We start from the raw sequence: 26425 nt of genomic DNA, 5'->3' as shown, positions 1-26425 counted from the left end.
TAAATTGCTGGTAGCTGCTATATTTAAATAGGCTCAGATGTTGTGTTAAAGTGATGAAGAAACTGTGTTGCCATGCAACCAAGTTGGTTGTATTTGTTCATTGTTAATATGGCGGCTGTAGATGCATTTTTTTTCAATAAAACCATGGTGCTGGAATGGAAATAATGCATTTCATTTTTTTATTCAGTGTGCACAGGCTGTTAATTGTCTGGGGTCTGTGTTAGCAGCAAACCTAAAGCAGAAAGACATTAAAACTGTATACTTCCAATATTTGTTTATTTATCACGAGTCATATTGTCATCACAATATTCAACAATGTTATCACATGTTTTCCTAATATTGTGCAGCCCTAGTCGGGATTTAGCTAGCTTTAGCTTGTTTCTCTCCTCATGTAGCGGACCAAGGAAGGTCAACACTGTAAAATACTAAGGTGGATCTCAATCTACTACTACTACTTTCAGCTGCTCCCGTTAGGGGTCGCCACAGCGGATCATCCGTTTCCATCTCTTCCTGTCCTCTGCATCTTCCTCTGTCACACCAGCCACCCGCATGTCCTCCCTCACCACATCCATAAACTTCCTCTTTTCCTCTTCCTTGGCAGCTCCATATTCAAGTACTTTATTTGTCACATGCACAGAGATACAAAGTAAAACATTCAGTGAAATGAAGAGGGGTACTCCTTCTGTCATTATGTGAAAAGACATAGACCTAGATAAAAGACAAGAGATCAGTGCATTTTTTTCCTCTTTTTTTCCTCATCCTTCTCCCAGTATACCCAGCATCTCTCCTCCACATGTCCAAACCATCTCAATCTTACCTTTCTTGCTTTGTCTCCAAACCGTCCAATCTGAGCCTTCCCTTTTGATATACTCGTTCCTAATCCTGTCCTTCTTCGTCATTCCCAATGAAAATCTTAGCATCTTCAACTCTACCACCTCCAGCTCCACCGCCTGTCTTTTTGTCAGTGCCACTGTCTGCAAACCATACACCATAGCTGGTCTCATAACCATCTTGTAAACCTTCCCTTTAACTCTTGCTGGTACCCTTCCGTCACAAATCACTCCTGACACTCTTCTCCACCCACTCCACCCTGCCTGCACTCTCTTCTTCACCTCTCTTCTGCACTCCCCGTTACTTTGAACAGTTGACCCCAAGTATTTAAACTTGTACGCCTTCGTCACCTCTACTCCTTGCATCCTCACCATTCCACTGTCCTCCCTCTCATTCACGCATATGTATTCCATCTTGCTCCTACTGACTTTCATTCCTCTTCTCTCCAGTGGATAACTCCACCTCTCCAGGCTCTCCTCAACATGCACCCTACTCTCGCGACAGATCACAATGTCATCGCAAACGTCATAGTCCACATAGACTCCTGCCTGATATCGTCCGTCAACCTGTCCATCACCATTGCAAACAAGAAAGGGCTCAGAGCCGATCCCTGATGTAACCCCACCTCCACCTTGAACCCATCTGTCATTCCTACCACACACCTCACCACTGTCACACTTCCCTCATCCATATCCTGCACCACTCCTACATACTTCTCTGCAACTCCTGACTTCCTCATACAATACCACACCTCCTCTCTCAGCACCCTGTCGTATGCTTTCTCTAAATCTACAGAGACACAATGTGACTCCTTCTGGCCTTCTCTATACTTCTCCTTCAACATTCTCAAAGCAAACATTGTATCTGTGGTGCTCTTTTGTGACATGAAACCATACTGCTGCTCGCTGATCATCACCTCTCCTCCTCTTAACCTAGCTTCTATTACTCTTTCCCAAATCTTCATGCTGTGGCTGATCAACTTTATACCTCTGTAGTTGTTACAGTTCTGCACATCGCCCTTGTTCTTGAAAACCGGTACCAGTATGCTTCTTCTCCACTCCTCAGGTATCTTCTCGCGTTCCAAGATTGTGTTAAACAATCTAGTTAAAAACTCCACTGCCATCTCTCCTAAACATCTCCATGCCTCCACAGGTATGTCATCAGGACCAACTGCCTTTCCATTCTTCATCCTCTTCATAGCTGCCCTCACTTCCTCCTTGCTAATCCGCTGAACTTCCTGATTCACTATCCCTACATCATCCAACCTTCTCTCTCTCTCATTTTCTTCATTCATCAACCCCTCAAAGTACTCCTTCCACCTTCTTAGCACACTCTCCTCGCTTGTCAGCACATTTCCATCTCTATCCTTGATCGCCCTAACTTGCTGCACATCCTTTGCAGCTTGGTCCCTCTGTCTAGCCAATCGGTACAAGTCCTTTTCTCCTTCCTTAGTGTCTAACCTGTCATACAACTCACCATACGCCTTTTCCTCTGCCTTTGCCCCCTCTCTCTTCACTTTACGCTACATCTCATTGTACTCCTGTCTACTTTCTTCATCTCTCTGTCCATCCCACTTGCCTGCCAACCTCTTCCTCTGTATACTTTGCTGTACTTCCTCATTCCACCACCAAGTCTCCTTGTCTTCCTTCCTCTGTCCTGATGACACACCAAGTACCTTCCTAGCTGTCTCCCTCATTATTTCTGCAGTGCTTGCCCAGCCATACAGCAACTCTTCACTACCATCCAGTGACTGTCTTAACTCCTGCCTGAACTCCACACAACAGTCTTCCTTCTCTGTCTTCTGTCTTCACTCTCTTCCTCTTCTTGGTCTCCAAAGCCATCCTACAAACCACCATCTGATGCTGCCTAGCTACGCTCTCCCGTGTCACCACCTTGCAGTCTCCAGTCCCTTTCAGATCACACCTCTTACATTCCTCCACTCTTATGCCACCCTTGTGTTCTTCCCTCTTCTTGGAATATGTATTCACCACAGCCATTTCCATCCTTTTCACAAAATCCACCACCATCCTCCACCACCATCCTCTCCTTGACACCATACCTACCCATCACCTCCTCATCACCTCTGTTCTCTTCACCAACATGTCCATCGAAGTCCGCTCCAATCACCACTCTCTCCTCCTTGGGTACCCTCTCCACCACATCATCCAACTCACTCCAGAATTCTTCTTTTTCATCCATCTCACACCCAACTTGCGGGGCATATGCGCTGATAATATTCAGCAATACACCTTCGATTTCCAGCTTCATACTCATCACTCTGTCTGACACTCTCTTCACCTCCAGCACGCTCTTGACATACTCTTCCTTCAGAATTACCCCTACCCCATTTCTCCTCCCATTCACACCATGGTAGAAGAGTTTGAACCCACCACCAATACCTATGGCCTTACTCCCCTTCCACCTGGTCTCTTGCACACACAGTATGCCTACCTTTCTTCTTTCCATCATATCAACCAGCTCTCTCCCTTTACCAGTCATAGTACCAACATTCAAATTTCCGACTCTCACCTCCACACTCCTACCCTTCCTCCTCGCTCGCTGCCTCTGCACATGCCTTCCCCCTCTCCTTCTCCTTCGCCCAACAGTAGCATAGTTTCCACCGGCACCCTGCTGGCCAACCGTACCGGTGGCGGTTTTTGGTAACACAGGTCTCGACCGATCCGGTATGGAAATCTTATTTATGAGCCGCATATTTGATCTGCCAAAGATTTTACGCCGGATGCCCTTCCTGGCGCAACCCTCCCCATTTATCCGTGCTTGGAACTGGCACTATGAGTGCACTGGCTTGTGCGTCCTCAGTGGCTGGGTTGAGCTGAGTTGAGTTGGATCTCAACATCAAGTAGATTTCAAAAGAGTTGGCCCTGCTCTTGACAGATCAAAGGTGGCTTCCAGGTTAATTACAGCAGTGGCTTCCCCCCCCATTTGAACCAGTCTTCAGATGTAGCATTCTTGAAGTGGGTTACCTTTTGGTGAAAGTTATATTGAAGCTAGCCCTGAATAATGAATTATTATCTTGTGATCAATGGGGTCTTGTGCTGGCTGGGTGAGCACTCTCCCAGGTTCAACATCCTCTTTGCCTCCACATAAAGGTCAATTGAAAAGCCTGCTGAGGAGTTTGGTAGTCTATGGGACTTGTGCACATCACAGGGGAAGGGAAATTTCCTCACTCATGAATAATTTAGAATAGTGTAGAGTGGCCTGAATATACACTCATACATATATACATATACACACACACACACACACACACACACACACACACACACACACACACTAATACTTATCCATTTGAATTTTGTAGCTAAACAGCACCAAGCCATAGTAAAACTTTTCCATATCAAGATTCCAGGAACGGTGGGGGGAAAAAACTACAAGGGGTCTGGTTAAAGGAATTTTACAAATCCAGTTTAATCAACAATAACCAGTGTAGTCTCGTATGATTTTAGTTTATCACATGAGAAGTACAAACAACCGTGGGAACACAGCCCTGCTTTTGCATGAATTTAATGCCCGTGTATGAATCCATTGCAGCTATACACCAAGTGCTGAGCTTACACACAGAGTGGATCATTTCCATATCTTTTTACAGAGTACATTCATTGTTGTCAGTCTAGAGCAGGGGTCTCCAGCACATCGCTCGCGACCCCTTTCCAAGTAGCTCGCCAAAGGGTTAATGAATCTTTCATAAATTTGAAAACTTGATGAGACAAGTTTGTTTGGTCACTTGGAAAACCTGCTTACATTTACATCCAATCAAATTCACAGATGTCCCGCCACCTCCTTACACAAAATGATTATTTGCCAATTAGTTGTCAGTCAAACAGTTGCGCTGCTGTCAAGCTTGATGAGTCAGTGGTGATGTGAGATGGACAGCAACCATGACCGCGGCAGCTGCCCATACCAGTAAGAGGCTAAAAACATACTATTTTCACGGAGAGTGGGAAACAGAGTTTTGTTTCACGAATGTAAACGACAAGTGTGTGAGTCTGATCTGCGGAGCTAGCGTGTCAGTCAGTAAAAGATGAAACGTGGAGCGCCATTTCACCAAAGTCCACAGCAATTTTTCACGGGACTTCCCTGCAGGTAGCAGTCCACGAAAAGAGAAGATGAAGGAGCTGAAAACTACGCTTCGAAGCCAACAGTCTCTGTTCAGAAGACCAACGAAGAAGAAGGCCAACGCAGCAACAGAGGCTTCGTTTAAAGTGGCGCACATCTTAACGAAGCACAAAAAGCCCTTCAACCGATGGCGGGGTTGTAAAGGAGGCTATGACCGCGGTGGCTGAAATGTTATTCAGGGACCATAAAAGTAAGACAGAAATTTTGTCTGCAATTGCCGATGTACAACTTGGTGCTAATACTGTGGCAAGGAGAGCGTCTGCGCTGTCTGTGGATGCGGTAAAGCAGCTGGACTCGGACACGAACGGGTGCAAATGGCTCTGACTTTTTCAGTGCTTTTTGTCTTTGTCAACAGCTTTAATCAACAATTCTAGCAATTATCATGAACACACATTCAGGTAGATCTGATGGCACAAGTAGTGACACCCTGTGGGAGCTGCCGCTGAAAAGGGAGGTCACTGTAATGTACTATACCGCATTTGGAGTTAATTGACTTGTGTTTAAAGAAATGGGGACACAAAGTTTCTTCTGTCTGCACACGATTGGTCTGACCCTGTAATGCACTATTGCTTTCTGATACTTTGCGCTATTACTTTCAAAGCATGCTAAGCCCCTTTTCAAGAGAAGGTCTTTTTATTTTTGCCAGGAAGCACTAAGAGTTCAGCTAGCCCCGACAGTCTGTCTGTTCAAGAGCTGATTCAATGCTGTTTTTTCCCCCTTTTTTTCTTTTTCTTTTTTTTTTTTTTTTTTTTTTGTCGGTGGGAGATTGCACTCCCATACTGAAAGTATTTTGCATGTGCCAAGCTGGTCACACAAAGCATGAGGATGACTGCTTTGTGTTGTTTTGTTATGTCTGTACTGCTGTGCTGCTGTCTGATTAGTGTCTGCGCAGTATTTCACTTGAATATACGTTGTTTTGGATATCTCTTGTATTATGATGACTTTTTTTTTGTGCATCCCCCCCCCCCCTTTTCTCCCCAATTGTACTTGGCCAATTACCCCACTCTTCCGAGCCGTCCCGGTCGCTGCTCCAGCCCCCCTCTGCCGGTCCGGGGAGGGCTGCAGACAACCACATGCCTCCTCTGATACATGTGGTGTCACCAGCCGCTTCTATTCACCTGACAGTGAGGAGTTTCGCCAGGAGGACGTAGCGCGTGGGAGGATCACGTTATTCCCCCCAGTCCCTCCCCCCCACCAATTCCCCCCGAACAGACACCCTGACCGACCAGAGGAGGCGCTAGTGTGGCAACCAGGACACATACCCATATCCAGCTTCCCATCCGCAGACACGGCCAATTGTGTCTGTAGGGACGCCCGACCAAGCCGGAGGCAAAATAGGGATTTGAACCGGAGATCCCTGTGTTGGTAGGCAATGGAATAGACCGCCACGCTACCCGGATGCCCCTATGATGACTTATTTGAACATAGGTCTCTACTATGCTGGAGCTTCAGGTGTTTCTGCCAAAGCGCGCATGGCAGTGCAGCCCATGAGACTGGAAGTTCCTTCCTGAGTGAGAGACTGACAGACACGCCATTGTTGAAACGTGTATGCACAATAAAGCAATTAGCCCTTCTTGTAGGGGAAGCGGTGCACACACACACACACACACACACACACACAAGCCTCAACAACATTTTCTAGATTGCAGCACATGCAATCTAGAAAATGACTGTTGATGTGTGTGAATACTTCACCTATAAACAACACACTGCCTTGTTAATCCAGGTAAGGCAGCACTACTTTTTCTGAAGCAAGCAATATCATCTACTAGTGGGGTGAGAACCCTTTACTTGCAATATCTTGAAATTATAAGATCTAAAACAAGTTAAAATCCTTACATAAGGTTGTCTTTTTCTGCAGTGAGGGAATGAGAAGGATGGAGTGGTGAGGTGAGCAAAGTTGAGTCTAGCTCCAAAGTTCGAGCACAGTTCTAATCAGATCATCCTGAACAGCTTTCACCGTTATATTGATGAAGAATTGATTCACTGGGATTTTTCAGGTGCAGCATGCGGTCTAGTTCTTGTTTTTTTTTTCTTTGTGCCTGTGCTTTAATAACATTAATTTATAGTTTCGATAGACACTACTGCTGAAGAGAGCCTGCTAGAGTCATGTGACATAGCATATAAGCAGGGAATGGTGTACACTTAAAGTACCTGTTACCGCTACCAGGTTGGAGTGCATGTTACCTCTGCATTGTTTGCATTCGTGTGTATAAATCGGGCTTGGACCCCTGGAGCAATGGCCATGCCTGAGTGATACTCATAAACATAATTAGAAACATCCTCCACGTCGTTGCATCTCGTCATCTTAGTTGCCCATTGCCACTGCCAGCTTTCATACTCATCGCTTTCTTTGGTTGCATTGGAGTAAAACCCTATCCAAGATTTCTTAAACGACGTCCTCCACTCAGTGAAAGTGTTTGATACGTATAAGCGAGCGCATGCCTTGCCGTCTTTCACAAACAGTTGCAGTTTTGCGTCATAGCCCGTTATATTGACTGGCTCCTCTGCTCTGGTATTTTGAAACTCCCAACCCCTATGTAGTTCCTGTCCTACCGCCCTCCAGAAGTAGCACCATCTGCTGGCCACATGCAGCCGGACCTGAAGGCCAGTGTTCAGGGGAACTGAGGTGTCCCAACTCCCTGATGCGCGATCCACAATTGAGTAACACTTGCTCTTCTCATTGTCACTGTTGTTCTTAAAAAGCACTACCATCACACCTGTTTTTAGATGATGTTCTGGAATGTTGCTCCAGTAGATACGTGCTTTCCCTCTGTCACCAGTCCCCACCATAACACTCATCTGCTGGCTTCCATGTGCATATTGAAATGAGGGATTTCTTGGAGTTTCTGGAATGTTAATCACTTCATAAGGCTGCGTTCTTTTCTTATGCAAAGACTGGTGTGTATAACTTGGAGGGGTTGCGGAGCCATCACTGCATTCATACAAATAATGCCTTGGTGTGATCACAATGAATAATAACAATCCAAGGCAGGCAAGATCCCCCCATGTGTTTTGAAGGTGACTTAACTGTGAATCATCTATGTTTCTTCCAAAGCGCGCTCTCAGCTGAGGCAGTGAATTCCTCTGGTTTTCTCGTACGGTAAACTCTCTGATCTCCCTCAGCAGGTCAGTAGTGATGGAGTAGGTGTGTGCTGGGTCATACCTCGTCCCCTGGCCCAGGTTAGACTCAAAATGCTGGGTGATATAGACTTGGTCTATTCTCTGCCCTGCTTGCCGTCCTGTGTTCCCACTGACTCTAAATATGATACGGGCCCTGTTTCTTTCTTCATATTCCATCCAGTTGTGAAGATTCTGGGTGACATAGGCTGGAAATGCATAGGCACTGTTTTGATTGTCCATTTGATTGAGATTGCCAAGGGTGTAGTAGCGGTGTGGGACACCTCTCCGCGGCAGAGGGTCAAGAAGCCCCTCATAATTGCCGTAATGATGAGTGCCGTAATCTCCATTGTTGGGTTCAAAGGTCAGCAGTATGACACCATTGTTGTCAATTTCAATAGTGTTTGCAAACCAGTAGAGCAGGACAAGGCTGTGCCGAGGGACAGAATCTCCAGATGTAATTTTCTTCAAATCCTTGATGGAGTTGAGCTCCTTAACAGCCCCCACAAAGGTCAGTGCAAGAATCAAAACTAAAGAGCCTATTGGGTGTCTTCCTGACATAGTCGACCTAGAATGGGGGGGGGGAAACCTGTTTGAATGACATATCCCTTCAGACTCATGTGTGATGCACAGATTGTAAGATTTGACCCCCAACTCTTAGATGGTGGTCTGTGGAAAAATTTGGAGAACAAGCTGGGAGGTTAAAACAAATTAAAAACACCAACAAATGTTGTCTGTTTTTTTTTTTTTGTTTGACTTCATTCCTGTAGCAAAACAAACCCCAGAGAACATGCTCACGTCGTGCTCGACGGAGAAAACTAAATCAGTATGAAGCGAAGTTATGTGATGGTAGAACCAAGATGGTAGAACTCACCTCATTTAGGCTGATATAGTTCAGGTATACAGCTTGGCGTTTCTGCAGCGAGCAACCTCAACCAGGCTCACAGTTTCACTGAAAATGACAGGTGCAAAGGCTGGTAAACATTGGAACTTAAGCGCTTGACAGGTCTTGTCCTCTCCCAGCTAAAGCAAACTCACTGCCTCATTGTCTGTCACCTACAAGCCGAAGGACCTAAATGAAGTACTTTTCCACTTTGCAAACGAGTGGTGTTGACAAAAGATTCGCACCCTACCAATTTGCACAAACATTAATGGGAAAACCTAATTTAACTGAAACATTGCAGCCTATAGGCTGCTCTTCTTCAAATAAAATAAATCAACTTGAGATCTTTGTTAAGCAATAAAGCTGTCATGACAGGCTGAACAGGAGAATAAAAAGTCAGATGGCGTCAGAAGGACGGCTCTGCGTGCAGCCTCCTGATGAACAGATGTAACTGTGCTACTACATGATAAGGGTGCTCAACTGCACATACAGTTTTTGGTCTTGTTCTCAAATAGGATTCATGAATTGATGTTGCTTTTCAGCGCCATTCGATCGGACAGCAACCACTAAAGACGGCTCAACTGTCATTCACCGCCCTCTTTTGTCCAAGACTCGGACTCAGGCTCACCCCACTGCCACTTCCTATTCGTGCACCCGTCGAATTGTCCTTTACAGGTTGATTATATACCCAGTTGAATTCTCCAGCAGACAGACCATTAAATTAGCAAAATAAAAGGACAAAAATCGTGCAAAAAAAAAAAAATCAGCCAGAAACAAAACAACAGCTGATCAGACGATTGTTGGTATGCTCATCCCGTCGCCAAGCCTAGCTGGTGTGGAGCACCTTCTCTGGCTGGTGCGGGTCTGTGTGAGTCTGCTTTTGCCAGGCTGCATCTCAGTATGTAGGTTCTGTGTATAACCTGCCGAAACTCTCTCTGTTATTCTCAGTGCAATATTCTCGATGTGGACGCTGTAGAAATATAATCCTCTTTTTCTTTGTGATTATGAGCTTGTCGTGCTAGCTCTTATATGAAGATAGTGTTTCTGTAAATTTGTTCTCCTACATGTAGCTTAGTACTTCTTGTAATACCGTGGACTGATTCAGCTGCACGTATGTACATTCAGTAAGCATACGTCATCTATTACTTGCACACGTTTTATACAGCACCCTACATAGAAATCCCACTTTTTGATACGGCAACGTGATACACTTCATAACATATCTTTTTAATTGTTCAGCGAAGCGTTTTACCAAGTCATTCCTAAAAGGTGGAAACTGAATTGGCAGATGTGACTGCAGAACTCACCTACCTTTAGACTTCGACCATCGGGTATGTTGTGTCCTGTTTTTAAACGGAGCTGCCACCCTCCAGGGTTTGTTTCCCTCGAACTGCTACAGATACGGAAGTTGGAGCCGAATCCTAAACAACAGAATGTATTTCCTCCTCTGATATTGAAATTGCCTTTGCTCAACTGCTTGAGAAAGCGCCAGTGAGGCGTTTGTGCAACAAGCTCTTCCTCTTGGATTACACCTTCAGCCGCTCGAGTCACTATTTCACTGGAAATGAAACTTATGAAGTGCCTAGTAAAAAGTATCCAAGAAGCCAAATCAATTGCAATACTATTCAAAGTCAGATATTCTAAATCGAGCTTCACTTTACACCTTGTACTGTTCCCCCATACTTCCATACATCACCTACTGTGTGGAAGTGTGTGGGGGGGGGGACACATATAAAACCAACACCGATTCAATCTTTATTATTCAAAAAAGAGCCATAAGGATAGTAAACAAAGCCAACTGCAGAGAACCAACAAACCGACTCTTCATCAAACTAAAAACACTAAAAATTCAAAGATCCGCTGGACTTTAAAACCGCTCAAATCATGTCCAAAGTGTTAAATCATGAAGTACCCAGCAGTATCCAGGGGCTGGTCCAGCTGAGGGAGAGTAATTATGACCTGAGAGGAATATGTACGTTTAAACAAAACCCAGTCAGGACAAAATATCGTTGTGTCACAACCAAAGGTGTCAAGATATGGAACAGTTGCAGTGATGAAATGAAAACATGTGAATCAATGATCAAATTTAAAAGACTCTTTAAAAACAATATGTTGAGCGGATATGGGATGGAGCTGGGACATGTCGTGTGAGTTGTTCTTGAGTTGTTTCGGTGTTGCTCCGCACTTGCTGTGTTCTTGTCGTGTTGAATGAAGTGTGGCTTGCTAGATAGACGTCATGGTCACTGCTGGCAGATGACTGAGTTTTCATTTCAATCACACAGTTCACTGTTGCAATACTAAAATAGAAAAAGGGGGTAGGGCTAGAAAAGTTTTTTTTTTAACTTCTTCCTACTCCCTTTCCAACTGCCGAGATTGAAAACAAATGCTTGACGATGATATTGCTTGCTTGTTTCGATTTGTTTTCTTTTATTATACATTTAGATTTTTTTTTTTTACGTTCGAAAAAGTACATATGTCCTTGCACTTTCTGTCAGAGTTGTTTTCCTGAAAGCTGATTTTATCTCTCAGTTGGAAGAACATTAGCTGTGATTATATCTGATCTGGCATGTGATTTTTATCTGGTCCAGCAAAACAAACAGTAGGGGTCAAAGGTATACGTGTGTGTGGGGAGAAGGAGCATGGCGGTGAGCGTGCATCCAAGATGACTTTTGATTGATCACTAATAACGGCAACCGTTGGCTGAAGGTGCGTCGTGTCGGGTCACCTTCCGTGTGTGCCATTGCTAAGTATTTGAATCTACCTCCTACGTTAAGCTTCATCCCTGTCCCGTCTCTGAGGTCGCATGTCGCTGTCCACTGTACGTTCTAGTGTCCAGGGGAGACCACAGCTCAGATCCCCCACTCGTCACTGGAACGCCACATCTCACTGTGGGGCTGATTAAAGGTGCACCGCTCTGTCAATCATCTGTGGGTTTTATTAGCAAACAGCAGCAGTCAGATCAAACATGAACAACAACTGGAGTTTCTTGATAGAGAACAGCAGCAGTAACGGAGTCTCAGCCGGTTTCGCTCTCCTGTTTCTCAGCAAACTTGCTGTGTCCACCGTTTGTACCTAATGACATCAGCAGTCAACTGGACAAGTCAAAGCTCTTTGCTGGATGACCATTTGGGTTTCAGAAACTGCCTCAGCAAGGCGGGGTATTCTGTTTCCTTTGGACCCAGTATAATGAGGATCATAAGGACTATAAGGTCAGCTTATATTCAGTGGCAGTATTTATAAAGAAGAACCATCTAAACATGTTCAAGCTGCAGGTGTTTACCATGTGTACATCTGCTGCACTGAGATCAAACAGTTCTCTCTGACTTCCCAGTCTTGCAACTCCACCAGTGTCCAGCAGGAGATGCTGTCACACAGATGGTTGTGGGTGACCCCATACACCTAAGAGAACACTAATGGTAGGTTTTTGTAGGTAAAGCTTTTAGTAGAGAGGAGGTTGGGAAGCCATGTTGCGGACCTTATCAAACGTTGGCTATTTGATCCATATATTGTGTGATTGTGTGAGTGTGCACCATGTGGGCTATGTGTACCGCTGGCTCTGCTGTGTCTGTCAGGATCACTTTGGGTGCCGCTTTTGCCTGTTTACTATAAATCCTGCAAACCAAGGAAGGACTTCCTTCTTCCCCATAGAACTGGACCCACGTGACACCTCTGGAAGCACACCAGAGTGTGCCTGCAGGCAGACGGACACACACACACACACACACACACACTTGTGCTTTTCTTGATGTCCTGTGTGCAGTCTCCGGCATTCCCTAAGGACAAGTAAAAGGGATCTCAGTGTCACTGCAATGCAAAAAAAAAAAAACCAGACACAAAGGAAACATTTAATTTCTTTCTCGCAGTCAACGCCCACATCTTTCACATGACCGCCACACAAACTGTAGGTTATCGTCGTGCTCGCTTGCCTTTTTTTTTTGTTTTTGTTTTTGTCCACAGTCCTGTAACAAGTCAACTGAGCAGCAGTACACCAAGACACTATACATCCCACTGGAATTCCTTGTGACTTAAACGGAGAGGGGTTTTGTGAGAGTGTTGATGAAGGAACTTTCCTGAGCTGATTTGGTCATTGCAAATAATTTTGCATCATTGAGCACTCGTGCACTTTTTTTTTTGTGCGGAGCGAGGTGGAAGGACACAAAGGCAACCCTGTTTAAGGTTTCCTTCCTTTTTCTTTCCTCTCCTTTCTCCTCTCCCTCCTCCTGGAGCACTGCAGCCCTCTGTACACTGTCCTGAGGAAATGTGTGGGACACAAAAGGCCATTTTACTCTCATACAGTTGACCTCTGCGTGCACACATGCTCACATGCAGCACAGCCTTCGCTCAACCCTTGCTCTGCACATTCCATGGCGGAAAAAGACCAACCAGTGATCCATTTCCTGTAACGTTCCCAGTGAGTCATGCTTGCTCTATCCATCATGTCTCTGTGTTATGAAGACCTTGGACAGCTGCAAGGAACACTGGCTGGGGTTAGCCAGGCAGCCTTGTCCTCCACCTGCCAATACACAACGCCATCTTGGCTCCATCAAGCCTAGGAACATCAGCCACAGACATCCCCATCCCACTCCCATTCTGACACAGCAAATCCCCTCTCCTTAAAATGAAGATCTTTTTATCAGAGAGGGCAATGTCTTTGGCAGGCCGGCGAGTCAACACTGGGAGTGCGCCAAGTTGCATGTCATATAACAAAGTACGGGCGTCTCACTCTGCATGCAGTGCATGCAGGGTTCAATTGGTAACCAACCTCTTTTAAGAGAGATAGCATTGTTTCATAGTTAAGGCCATGGAAAAAGGCAATTTTTTAATTTTGTGTAGTGCCGCAAAAAGATATTTTTACCCATCAATAGTGTCGGAAGTCATGCATCAGCTTACAGGGTTTAAAGTTCAATGAGGACTGATTTGCTGTCTGATGAATAAGGAGGGTGACAGATAGTGGGCCTAGTACGAGAGGGGGTGGGGGTGGGGGGTTGCTGGTCAATGCAACACAATGTGAACTTACTATGCCATTTAGCTTATTCTGTTAGAAGATCACGGGTAATGATGACATTACTCATGCAGCTCTGTGGTGAGGCCGCTGACCCACTGATTGTGTTTAGCCTAATCATTATTTTTCCACTGGGGGGAAAAGAGCAAAGGGCGCATTGCCACTGATTCTGCCTGTAGACTTTATAAGCGTCACACATCGTCTCCTTTTTCACTTCGGTAGGCCTACACCTTTGGTTTCAGTTTCTTTGGTACTATAAAGATGTGTTGTACAGTTAGTTGACTCTTCTGGTTTATTTTCTTCTAGTAATGTCCGCATTACCAGAATTCCCAGAAAAACGCAAGGGGCAGGTTGAATCCGGCCTGGCAACCCCATTTGGAAAGTGCACGGAATTTGTGCATAAATGATAAAAGTCCCACATGCAGACTTCAGTCTTCATTGTAGTGTCTCCTCTTTAAACACGGGGCTTTTACTGCGACAATAAGATGGTGTTTCAGAGACCAGGAGATGGAAGTGGGGGAGGGCAGAGAAGGGAAGGGGTTTTTGACACTGAGCATTTGACTTTGGAGCAAACATAAGCTTTCCTGCACTGTAAAACACTGCACACACAGTTTATTTGAACTCCGTATATGGTAACACAACACACTGGATGGAGTAGGTTTTATGCCACCCAAAGAGTGAAAATGAGTGTGAGAGGTATGCTGAAGTTTGTGTGGAGATGAACGTCTGCTCAGGAAGGGGTGGAGAGGGTGGCATTTTAAATGCCCGTAGATGAATTAGATGGAGCTGGTATGAATGGTGCAGTGTGGAGCACGCGGTCTGATGCCATGCAGGGTGCACAGGGAGAGGACTTGGTCTTGGCAGTGTGGACTGTGTAATGAAGTGAAATCCAGCTCCCTACACTGTTCCAGGTTTTCCTAAAACATGGCTCCTCCTCTGTGTGTGTGTGTGTGTGTGTGTGTGTGTGTGTGTGTGTGTGTGTGTGTGTGTGTGTGTGTGTGTGTGTGTGTGTGTGTGTGTGTGTGTGTGTGTGTGAGTGTGTGTGAGAGTGAACGAGTGGGCATTTGAGCTCCTACTCTGGTATACAATTACACATGATTTGAGGCTATGCACAGCTGTTTCCTCTACTCTTTAGTCCCCATACAGAGAAATGAACCGCGAGAATGGTACTCTGACTAGCGTTATTTAGTACTCTGATTAGTGTTATTTAGTGCTCTGTCTAGTGTTATTTAGTGCTCTGACTAGTTTTATTTAGTGCTCTGACTAGTGTTATTTAGTGCTCTGGCTAGAATTATTTAGTACTCTGATTAGTGTTATTTAGTGCTCTGACTAGCGTTATTTAATGCTCTGGCTGGTGTTATTTAGTGCTCTGACTAGTTTTATTTAGTGCTCTGACTAGTTTCATTTAGTGCTCTGGCTAGTGTTATTTAGTGCTCTGGCTAGTGTTATTTATTACTCTGGTTAGTGTTATTTATTACTCTGGCTAGTGTTATTTAGTACTCTGGCTAGTGTTATTTAGTACTCTAGCTAGCGTTATTTAGTACTCTGGCTAGAATTATTTAGTGCTCTGGCTAGTGTTATTTAGTGCTCTTGCTATTGTTATTTATTACTCTGGTTAGTGTTATTTATTACTCTGGCTAGTGTTATTTAGTGCTCTGGCTAGTGTTATTTAGTACTCTGGCTAGTGTTATTTAGTGCTCTGGCTAGTGTTATTCAGTACTCTGGGTAGCGTTATTTAGTACTCTGGCTAGTGTTATTTAGTGCTCTTGCTAGTGTTATTTAGTGCTCTGGCTAGTGTTGTTTAGTACTCTGACGAGTGTTATTTAGTACTCTGGCTAATGTTATTTAGTACTCTGGCTAGTGTTATTTAGTGCTCTGACAAGTGTTATTTAGTACTCTGGCTAGTGTTATTTAGTGCTCTGGCTAGTGTTATTTAGTACTCTGACTAGTGTTATTTAGTGCTCTGGCTAGTGTTATTTAGTGCTCTGACTAGTGTTATTTAGTGCTCTGGCTAGTGTTATTTAGTACTCTGGCTAGTGTTATTTAGTGCTCTGGCTAGTGTTATTTAGTGCTCTGACAAGTGTTATTTAGTACTCTGACGAGTGTTATTTAGTACTCTGGCTAGTGTTATTTAGTGCTCTGACGAGTGTTATTTAGTACTCTGGTTAGTGTTATTTAGTGCTCTGGCTAGTGTTATTTAGTGCTCTGGCTAGTGTTATTTAGTGCTCTGACTAGTGTTATTTAGTACTCTGGCTAGTGTTATTTAGTGCTTTGGCTAGTGTTATTTAGTATTCTGGTTAGTGTTATTTAGTGCTCTGGCTAGTGTTATTTAGTAATCTGGTTAGTGTTATTCAGTGCTCTGGTTAGTGTTGTTTAGTACTCTGACTAGTGTTATTTAGTACTTTGACGAGTGTTATTTAGTACTCTGGCTACTGTTATTTTGACAGCCAATTTTGCATTGGTTTTAGTCTTATGATTAAATGATGTACCTACATTTTAGTCATTTTAATAATGTTTAGGTCTAGCTTTAAAGGACGAAAAAAGTTTTAGTTAACCAAGTTTAAGTCTACTTCTATTGAAACGTTGTTTTTATTGTATATTTTCCAAACATGACTAACTCGAAGAAGCATTTGTGAGTGTACCATCCTGAAATTCATGCGACGCTGAACAGCTGGATTAATGCTCTGCATGTTGATGGTAGATAGTTGGTAGATAGGTAGATGATGGTTGTGCTTTTCCCACCAATTTTCGTTTCGCATCAAGGTGGGGCACCCAGGTAGTGTAGTGGTCTATTCCGTTGCCTATCAACACAGGGGTCGCTGGTTTGAATCCCCGTGTTACCTCCGGCTTGGTCGGGCGTCCCAACAGATTACTGAGCTTGATTTCTATTCATGGTTCAGCGCACTTGACCTGGAGCAATATTTCACCCTCATCTAGGCTGCACCCACAAAACTGCAGCTGTTTTGGGGTCATGCATGTTGGCTTTGCAATTATATCCCAGAATTTTTACATGTCTTTCTAGCAGGTTTTTGTTGCTGGAAAAGTGAGTTTTAAGGCCACAAAATAATGCCAACCCCTGCTGCAATCTATGGAATTCTATTCTAATTCTTGAGGGCACAGTTTTATTATTATAGCCTATTTTGTTTTTTGTTTTGTTGGAGGAAAACATTCTGTGAGATGCAGCTCAATTTGCATTCTGCACAATATTAAATACTTTGTGTAAGAAGCTAAAAGGAAAGGCATCTTTCCTATTTAAAAAAAAATTATCTAGACTTTGAAATCTGCATTGAAGTCCGCGGGCCAGAGGTGGTCAGAGAACCAGAGGAACTGGAGGTCCTGTGAGGCTTCCATAGAAGTCCACGGGCCAGAGGTGGTCAGAGAACCAGAGGAACTGGAGGTCCTGTGAGGCTTCCATAGAAGTCCATGGGCCAGAGGTGGTCAGAGAACCAGAGGAACTGGAGGTCCTGGGAGGCTTGCATGAAGTTCACAGGCCAGAGGTGGTCAGAGAACCAGAGGAACTGGAGGTCCTGGGAGGCTTGCATGAAGTCCACAGGCCAGAGGTGGTCAGAGAACCAGAGGAACTGGAGGTCCTGGGAGGCTTGCATGAAGTCCACAGGCCAGAGGTGGTCAGAGAACCAGAGGAACTGGAGGACCTGGGAGGCTGGTGTGTGAGGTGTGACTGTGAGAAGGGAGTGAGGTGTGTTGGATGTAGAGCAGGTAATCAGGGATCATAAATAAGCCCTGGCTTGGTGGAGGTGGACATTCACCAGAACCAGCTGTGGTCATGCATGGTAGACAACACACACACACACACACACACACACACACACACACACACACACACACACACACACACACACACACACACACAGAGTTTTTTCCTCTACACAACATAATCGTCCATTCCTCTTTGATTCAACCTTTTGATTTTCCTGTTTCCCCTCTTCTTGGCCTCTGGCCATTATCTGGGCTCATGGTTATCAAGCATCTCAGAATTCCTACGCATCCTACAAATCATGTAAAAAGTATGACTAGAAATACCCCAAACTCAGAGTGGGCCTGGAAGTGAGTCATGAACCTTCTACACACTCTCCCCTAGAACTGTGACATCACTACATTACAATGCTGTGACCCTAACGCCGACTCACTGATGTCGTTTTCTGACCAGCGAGCAGCGAATTCACTTCTAGCTCTTCTCTGTTGCACCAACAACAAAATCCTGTGTGTGTGTGTGTGTGTGTGTGTGTGTGTGTGTGTGTGTGTGTGTGTGTGTGTGTGTGTGTGTGTGTGTGTGTGCATGTTGGCAGACCATGACAGTTTTGGTCCACATTTGTTTAGTGGCGTTTTTTTTTTGGGGGGGGGGGTTGTTCGGATTTTTCTCTCCAGTTGTATCCGGCCAATTACCCCACTCTTCTGAGCTGTCCCGGTCTCTGCTCCACCCCCTCTGCCGATCCGGGGAGGGCTGCAGACTACCACATGCCTCCTCCCATACATGTGGAGTCACCAGCCGCTTCTCTTCACCTGATGGTGAGGAGTTTCACCAGGGGGACGTAGCGTGTGGGAGGATCACGCTATTCCCCCCCAGTTCCCCCTCCCCCCTGAACAGGCGCCCTGACTGACCAGAGGAGGCGCTAGTGCAGCGACCAGGATACATACCCACATCCGGCTTCCCACCTGCAGACACGGCCAGTAGTGTCTGTAGGGATGCCCGACCAAGCCGGAGGTAACGCGGGGATTCGAACCAGCGATCCCTGTGTTGGTAGGCAACGGAATAGACCACCACGCCACCCGGATGCCCTTAAAACAAAAGTGTGAGATGTCTCTCACCGAGCAGCCTTGGTCGACACACAGATCCAGGCTGTCTGACCATGACATCACAGTTTGGCATAACTTTTGATTCACAAATTCATCCTTTTCCCAAACTGGCCAAGAACACTAATCTGCCTTGCGTGTAGTCGATGCCGCACCAACAACTCCCCAAAACTCAGCAAATTGCAGGAGGCGGCTTGTTTCTGTATCAGCTGTGTGGGAGTGGTGGGAAGTGAATGGATGTGCTGAGCGGTGGAGGCGGTCCACCGATGCACGTCTGTGAGGGACCCAAAGCGTCCTTAAATCACTGCAAGTGCATTGTTGCACGTCTCCACCTGCCAGTAGGTGTCATTGAACTTGTTCTGTGGAGATCTCGATGTCGGCGAGGTTGCATCCCGGATAAGGTTTGGTCACCGAACTGCCGGGAAGTCCAAACAGGTTCGAGATGCTGTCAGGCGGGTATCCCACTCTGTGACCCCTGAGTAGCAAACCGCTGGTGCTGCCCAAGCTGGCGTACTAACCAAAACTCTCTCCGGGGTTTTTATACCGTTCAACTCTTTCTTGTGTTTCACCATTCTTCCTTCCCTCTGTGTTGTTTTCTACTTTTCACTCCCCTCGGCCTCATGCTCACTGTGCTGAGGACTGTGTGTGTGTGTGTGTGTGTTGGGGGTGAAGGAAGTGGGAGTGTTCTGCCGTCTTGTGTCCTGTGTCACATGACCGTGTGGGTGGGCGGGGCAGCCAGACTGGGAGCTTCCAGAGCCAGCGGAGTCTGGCCTCTCACTGGAGCGAGCGCTGCGCTTCGGCAGGGGACACACACACACCACCACACACGGTGAGCTTTCTTCTGAGTACTGAGAGGTTGTGTGTGTGTGTGTGTGTGTGTGTGTGTGTGTGTGAGAGAGAGTGAGAGTGTGTGTGGGGGGGGGGGTAGTGTGTGACAGCTTAGAGACGAATGGAGGTTAAAGAGGAGCAGGGAAGGTGTCTTCTTTCAGTTTTCCCCTCTTCTTCTCTCTTGTTTGCTGTGTGTTGTGCTCCCCGTATAGCTTCCCCCTCGTTTCCTGTTGTGTCCACAGACGTGAGATGATGCGTCGCTGTCTCTTCCTCCCGCTGGCAGCTCAGCACCCCAGCTGGTTCTGCACATCCTTCCATGTCTGTCGTTCTTAGCCACAGACGGGATGTGATTTTTAATATTCACATCAGCTGACAGCTGAAACTTGGGAGCGGTGAAGTGGTTTTGAGTTTTAGAAAGGAGCTACTTATTGTACTACTTATTGTACTACTTATTGTACTACTTATTGTACTACTTATTGTACTGCTTAGGTTTGCATCTTTCCCAAATTCCATGCAAGTTTGTAATTGCCATTGCTCAGGTTTTCTCTTTTCCTGCGTCTTCCATCCCCGAAATGTTGTGTGTCTGTTCTTCGACAAGCCTTGCAGTCAGTCCTGCCTTGCATAACCCAGAGTGCACACACACACACACAGACACACACACACACACACACACACACACACACACGCACACACGAGCTCTGGGGTGTTCCGTCATACTTCACCCCTGCTCTGTTTCAGATTCACCTATGTGTTTTTCCATGTTGCCCCTCCTGATGCCGGCCACACAGGGGACTTTTCCTGCTGACGCTGACCCATTACAGCGCACACACACACACAGCACTGACTACACACACACACACACACACACACACACACAGCACTGACTACACAATGTGTGCTGCTAAGTGGAATGCACAGCATCGGGACGTAGGTTAGACTCCCAGATGAAGCCAGTGGGGTTGGTTTCACTCTGCATGGAAGGCAGGCTGCATGGGAAAATATAATAAAGGATCTTTGTTTGGTGGTGGAAAATAGTCCCTGTTCTTCTCCAGGGTGAAGGGTTAGCTGTCCACTTTGTGTTTCCCAACATCATTCTGTTAGTGGAAAAGTGAAATTGTTTTTATATTCGTGCATACATGTACTATATATATTTTCCTTTCTTTCTATGTCTCTTTGGCTGTCAGTATTTAATGTGTTGGAGATGAAATACTGTATGTGTTGTGTTGGCATTTCACACAATGCTCGGGCCGGCCTGCTGGCATCTGGGCTTTGTGGTCCGGGGTTAACCTATGGCGTGCTATACAAAGGCATGGTGGCGCTCTGACGAGATCAGCCAGGCCCGATTCAATGGGGGAAAATAGTGACCATTCTTCACCTTTTGTAGTGAGTCAGCCGCCTCTGGTTTCCCTCACACATGGGCATGGACAGACAGACACACACACACACACACACACACACACACACACGCACAAGAGTATAGAGACTTGAAAGGGGCTCTGTTGTGGCCCTTGTGCCTTGCCAGGCAGGAACACACACACTGACCTTTCACCAGCTGTTGATGGGATGCTGGGAAGGTCATCCTTACCTTGTGTGTGTGTGTGTGTGTGTGTGTGTGTGTGTGTGTGTGTGTGTGTGTGTGTGTGTGTGTGTGTGTGAATAACAGTCAGGCATGTCTGTAGAGTAAGACGCTGCACACAGAACCACTAAGACAAAACATTTTGTGAGTGTCAGCTGGACACTGACTTGTGAACGTAAGATATCTTCTCATATCTTAACCTGCACTCCATTCTTGGAATAACTGCTTGTTGTTTTGTGTGTGTGTGTGTGTGTGTGTGTGTTTTGCATGGCAGTCAATTTTAACTGGTAGCTCGGTGCGACAACTGTTCTTTGTGCGGCATTTTTCTATTACAATATTACATACTGCAACATGCAAACGTGTTGTAGTATAGTCAGTTCTGAAGTGGCTTTTAAAGGTTCAGAGTCCATTCACTGAATATCTGTTGTAGCTGCTGCAGAAGCTTTTGGAAGGCCTCGAAAAGTCTCATACTTAGGTTGGAACCCTCGTATGACCCTGTAGGCCAGCGGTGGCTAGCCATGTGCCGTGGAGAGCCATGTGATGCAGGTTTTCATTCCGGCCCGCCTCCACGCCAGGCGATTTCACTGATACGTTCTTCCTCTTTGGTTGACGGGTTTCTGATCAGTGAAGTCAGCTGGTGTGGAGTCCGGCTGGAGTGAAAACCTGCATGCACATGGCTCTCCATGGCATGTGGCTGGCCACCCCTGGTCTAGGCCTTCTTCTTCTGACAGTGAGACCTAGAAATGTTTAGAGGATGGGTCTCAGCCACGAGACAGTCTCAGGCACTTCACAACTACTAGTTAATAACATGGAGGGACTCAAAAGAGCTTCTGCCTTTATGACTTGGCTCCCCATTCTCAGTCTTACTGGAGAATAACAAAATACTTACTGGAGAATAACAAAATACTTACTGGAGAATAGCAAAATACTTACTGGAGAATAGCAAAATACTTACTGGAGAATAGCAAAATACTTACTGGAGAATAGCAAAATACTTATTAGAGAATAACAAAATACTTATTAGAGAATAACAAAATACTTACTGGAGAATAACGAAATACTTACTGGAGAATAGCAAAATACTAGAGAATAACAAAATACGTACTGGAGAATAGCAAAATACTAGAGAATAACAAAATACTTACTGGAGAATAATAAAACACTTACTGGAGAATAACAAAACACTTACTGGAGAATGGCAAAATACTTACTATAGAATAGCAAAATACCAGAGAATAACAAAATACTTACTGGAGAATAACAAAGCACTTACTGGAGAATAGCAAAATACCAGAGAATAACAAAACACTTACTGGAGAATAGCAAAACTCTTACTGGAGAATAGCAAAATACTTACTGGAGAATAGCAAAACACTAGAGAAAAGCAAAATACTTACTGGAGAATAGCAAAATACCAGAGAGTAACAAAACACTTACTGGAGAATAGCAAAATACCAGAGAATAACAAAACACTTACTGGAGAATAGCAAAACTCTTACTGATGAATAGCAAAATACTTACTGGAGAATAGCAAAACACTAGAGAATAGCAAAATACTTACTGGAGAATAGCAAAATACCAGAGAGTAACAAAACACTTACTGGAGAATAGCAAAATACCAGAGAATAACAAAATACTTACTGGATAATAACAAAACACTTACTGGAGAATAGCAAAATACCAGAGAATAACAAAACACTTACTGGAGAATAACAAAACACTTACTGGAGAATAGCAAAACTCTTACTGGAGAATAGCAAAATACTTACTGGAGAATAGCAAAACACTTACTGGAGAATAGCAAAATACCAGAGAATAACAAAACACTTACTGAAGAATAGCAAAACACTTACTGGAGAATAGCAAAATACCAGAGAATAACAAAACTCTTACTGAAGAATAGCAAAACACTTACTGGAGAATAGCAAAATACTTACTGGAGAATAGCAAAACACTTACTGGAGAATAGCAGAATACTTACTGGAGAATAGCAAAATACTAGAGAATAGCAAAATACTTACTGGAGAATAGCAAAATACCAGAGAATAACAAAACACTTACTGGAGAATAGCAAAACTCTTACTGAAGAATAGCAAAACACTTACTGGAGAATAGCAAAATACCAGAGAATAACAAAACACTGGAGAATAGCAAAACACTTACTGGAGAAGAGCAAAATACCAGAGAATAACAAAATGCTTACTGGAGAATAACAAAACACTTACTGGAGAATAGCAAAATACCAGAGAATAACAAAATACGTACTGGAGAATAACAAAATACTTACTGGAGAATAACAAAACACTTACTAGACAATAGCAGCAACTGCTGCAAGAAAAGATACAGCCTCTTACTGCCACCTGACAAGGTATTTGGAAAACTGTTCTGGGTGAACTGTGATAAACTGAAATGAAATGGCTCTGCTGTTGCTGGTGTCCATTATGAATAGACACCAGAGTTTAATAAATACCAGTCAACACACGATGGCTATGAGACTGAACAGCTTGCACAATGTATTGTGTCAGGTTGCAAGTAATGTCTTATAAATGGTATTGAATAAGTACACACATGAAGTATTGAAAACGATGTATGTGGAAGAATAATATGGCAAAAAAGAGGCAGCCCCCCCATTGTACCCGGCCAATTACCCCACTCTTCCGAGCTGTCCCAGTTGTTGCTCCACCCCCTCTGCCGATCCAGGGAGGGCTGCAGACTACCACATGCCTCCTCCCATACATGTGGAGTCACCAGCTGCTTCTTTTCACCTGACAGTGAGGAGTTTCACCAGGGGGCGTAGCACGTGGGAGGATCACGCTATTCCCCCCAGTTCCCCCTCCCCCCTGAACAGACCCCCCGACTGACCAGAGAAGGTGCTAGTACTGCAACCAGGACACATACCCACATCCGGCTTCCCACCCACAGGTGTCTGTAGGGATGCCTAACCAAGCTGGAGGTAACACGGGGATTCGAACCGGTGATCCCCATGTTGGTAGGTAAGGAAATAGACCGCTGTGGCACCCGGACGCCCCAAGAGGCAGTTTTTTAATACAATACTAGATGCAGAAAGTGAACATGTAACCAGTTGATAAAAACATAACGACATTATTTTAAGTGTCTCAAGAACCATGGGGAGGAAACTAGTTATGGCTAACACACTTGATGTCTCTTGATGCAATCAAATGGTACAAAAATACTACAAATCTATAATTAACTCAAAGTATGTTGGAAACCACGACAAATAGTAACCAAGTAAAATAGTAACCATAAAGAATATCGAGATCCCTGGTGATTGGCAGCCCTTGGCATTACATTTGATCATATTCTTGTCACACACAGCATCTGAAGCCTGCTGTAGGTCACATTTGTGATGGAGCGATCACCGTAGTACGTTTGCGGCTGTGTACATGCTCAGCATTAGTTAGTAATGGACGCAGACTGTTTGATGGATCAAGCCAAAGGTATCTGAATCCAGCACAATAATCAGAATGATCAGAGCAAAGACTGAACTCCAAAGATCCAAATCCCCCATATAGACTTATACTCTGATCTCTGTGCTCAAAAGTAATTGTTAGATTTAAATTAGTCTATGTATGGCACCAGAGTCATGTCTGTGGTGACAGGCATGGGTGCAAGTCCATGAATACTGGGATGGCATCCAGCGCTTTACCTGTGCCCCTGTCCATAGGGTTAGTGGTTGTGTCAGGATGGGAATCCAACGTAAAATGTTGCCAGATCAGTATGCGGATTGACAAGACCATTCCAGATTTGTCGAGGCTCCGTACCGGATCGGTCAAGGCCGGGTTAACAACACCCGCCATTGGTGCTGTGCCCTCACAGGGCACCGGTGGAAGCTGTAAAATCCGCTGTGGGGAATAAGCTGAAAGAAGAAGAAGATGGCACCAGAGTCATGTCTACTCTAGTATCAATGGCCGTCCCATCCATTCCAGATGAGGTCACGTTACAGTGAACAGACAGCCATAAGCACTTATCTGTGCACCACAACATGCAGCTACTCACCTGTCTTGAGTCCCATTTGACAGCTTGCTTCAGCCTTGTGGCTGACAGCTTACCATGATAGGCAGCGTGATCCAGAAAGGGCCGATGTGGGTGCAGGTCTTTGTTCCAACCAAGCAGTTCCACACCCGAGTCTACAAATCAAGGTCCTTAGCAAAGACTATTGGTTAACTAATAGAATCAGGTGTGTAAGGAGGAAACTAAGCCGAAGCAGACATTAGTGAAAGTAGTGCTGGCTATGCCTATATCTAGTAGCCATATTAGAATTACTGTCAATTTGACAAATATAGTTTTTATTTATTTATTTATTTATTTCTGAATTTTCCCTTTTTTCTCCCAATTTAGTGGCCAATCGATCCCTATTTTAATTCAAACACCCACCCTCGTGCTGCATGCGTTCGCCAACTGCATCTCTCCGGCCGGCAGTCTCGAAGGAGACGCCTCCCCACTTTCGTGACAAGGCGAATCCAGGCCGAACCACTGCTTTTTCCGACACACACAGAGACGCATTCACGTGCCGAACACAAGCCGACTCCGCCCCCCTCCCGAAGACAGCGTTGCCAATGATTGCTGCTTCATCGAGTCCGGCCATAGTCGGGTCTGACGAGACAGGGGCGCGAACCCCAGTCCCCAGTGGGCAACTGCATCGACACCAAGCCGATACTTAGACCGCTACACCACCGCGGACTTGACAAATATACTTTTGAAGATTTTATATGGCAACGACTGGAAATGACTTTCAGTTGAAGTCCAAATGCATAAATATTCAGCCTTTTTCTGTGTGATTAATGGTAGCAGATAGAATTTGATTCAGATTTTGTATAACAAATGTGTTAAACATGAGTTTTACCTTTGTTTTGACTGTTGTCCTTGCGGGTGTGTCACTACTTTCACTAATGTTGTTGTACACGCCATTTTCCTCAAATGTGTTTTGAGGAAAATGGCGTGTGTCACAAGTGATGTCAGATTCCAGAGCCCCCTAATCCAGTGGACCCATGCTAGCTGTCAGCCAGCCAGCCATCCACCTGATAACACTTGAACCTAAGTGAGTGCCACTCTAACAAGTTACTGCAGCTTACTCAATGGTGTTGTCAACCAGTGGCTAGCAGAAAATGGCTAACCCGGTAATTAACTTGGTGGTACTGCAAAGAGTCCCAGGATATAGCCAGCTTCCTAATTGAGATAAGATTTTTATAAGGTTACATGGAATTTGCATTTGCTG

General features: G+C 44.9%; 2 protein-coding genes across 2 annotated transcripts in view; one reads left to right on the top strand and one right to left on the bottom strand.

Annotated features, from left to right (window-relative positions):
- Positions 1-493: 493 nt before the first annotated feature.
- Positions 494-8649, bottom strand: LOC130119886 (uncharacterized). Its single transcript, XM_056288478.1, has 2 exons — positions 8000-8649; positions 494-616 (listed from the first exon to the last, which is right to left on the bottom strand). The coding sequence occupies exons 1-2, from the start codon at positions 8647-8649 to the stop codon at positions 610-612; spliced, it is 657 nt and encodes a 218-aa protein (XP_056144453.1). The 3' UTR covers positions 494-609.
- A 10863-nt stretch (positions 8650-19512) lies between these two features.
- LOC130120016 (septin-9-like) overlaps positions 19513-26425 on the top strand; it is a 37335-nt gene continuing 30422 nt past the window's right edge. Inside the window, exon 1 of the mRNA XM_056288629.1 lies at positions 19513-19614. The gene's annotated coding sequence lies outside the window, so the exon portion shown is untranslated. The remainder of the gene's footprint in view (positions 19615-26425) is intronic.

The sequence above is a fragment of the Lampris incognitus genome, chromosome 10 (genome assembly GCF_029633865.1).
Source record: "Lampris incognitus isolate fLamInc1 chromosome 10, fLamInc1.hap2, whole genome shotgun sequence".
Taxonomy (NCBI): Eukaryota; Metazoa; Chordata; class Actinopteri; order Lampriformes; family Lampridae; genus Lampris; species Lampris incognitus.
This window is presented reverse-complemented; position numbering and strand designations above follow the sequence as displayed.

Coding starts and splice junctions, on each gene's coding strand:
- LOC130119886 (XM_056288478.1), bottom strand. CDS start 8,649: ATGTCAGGAAGACACCCAATAGGCTCTTTAGTTTTGATTCTTGCACTG.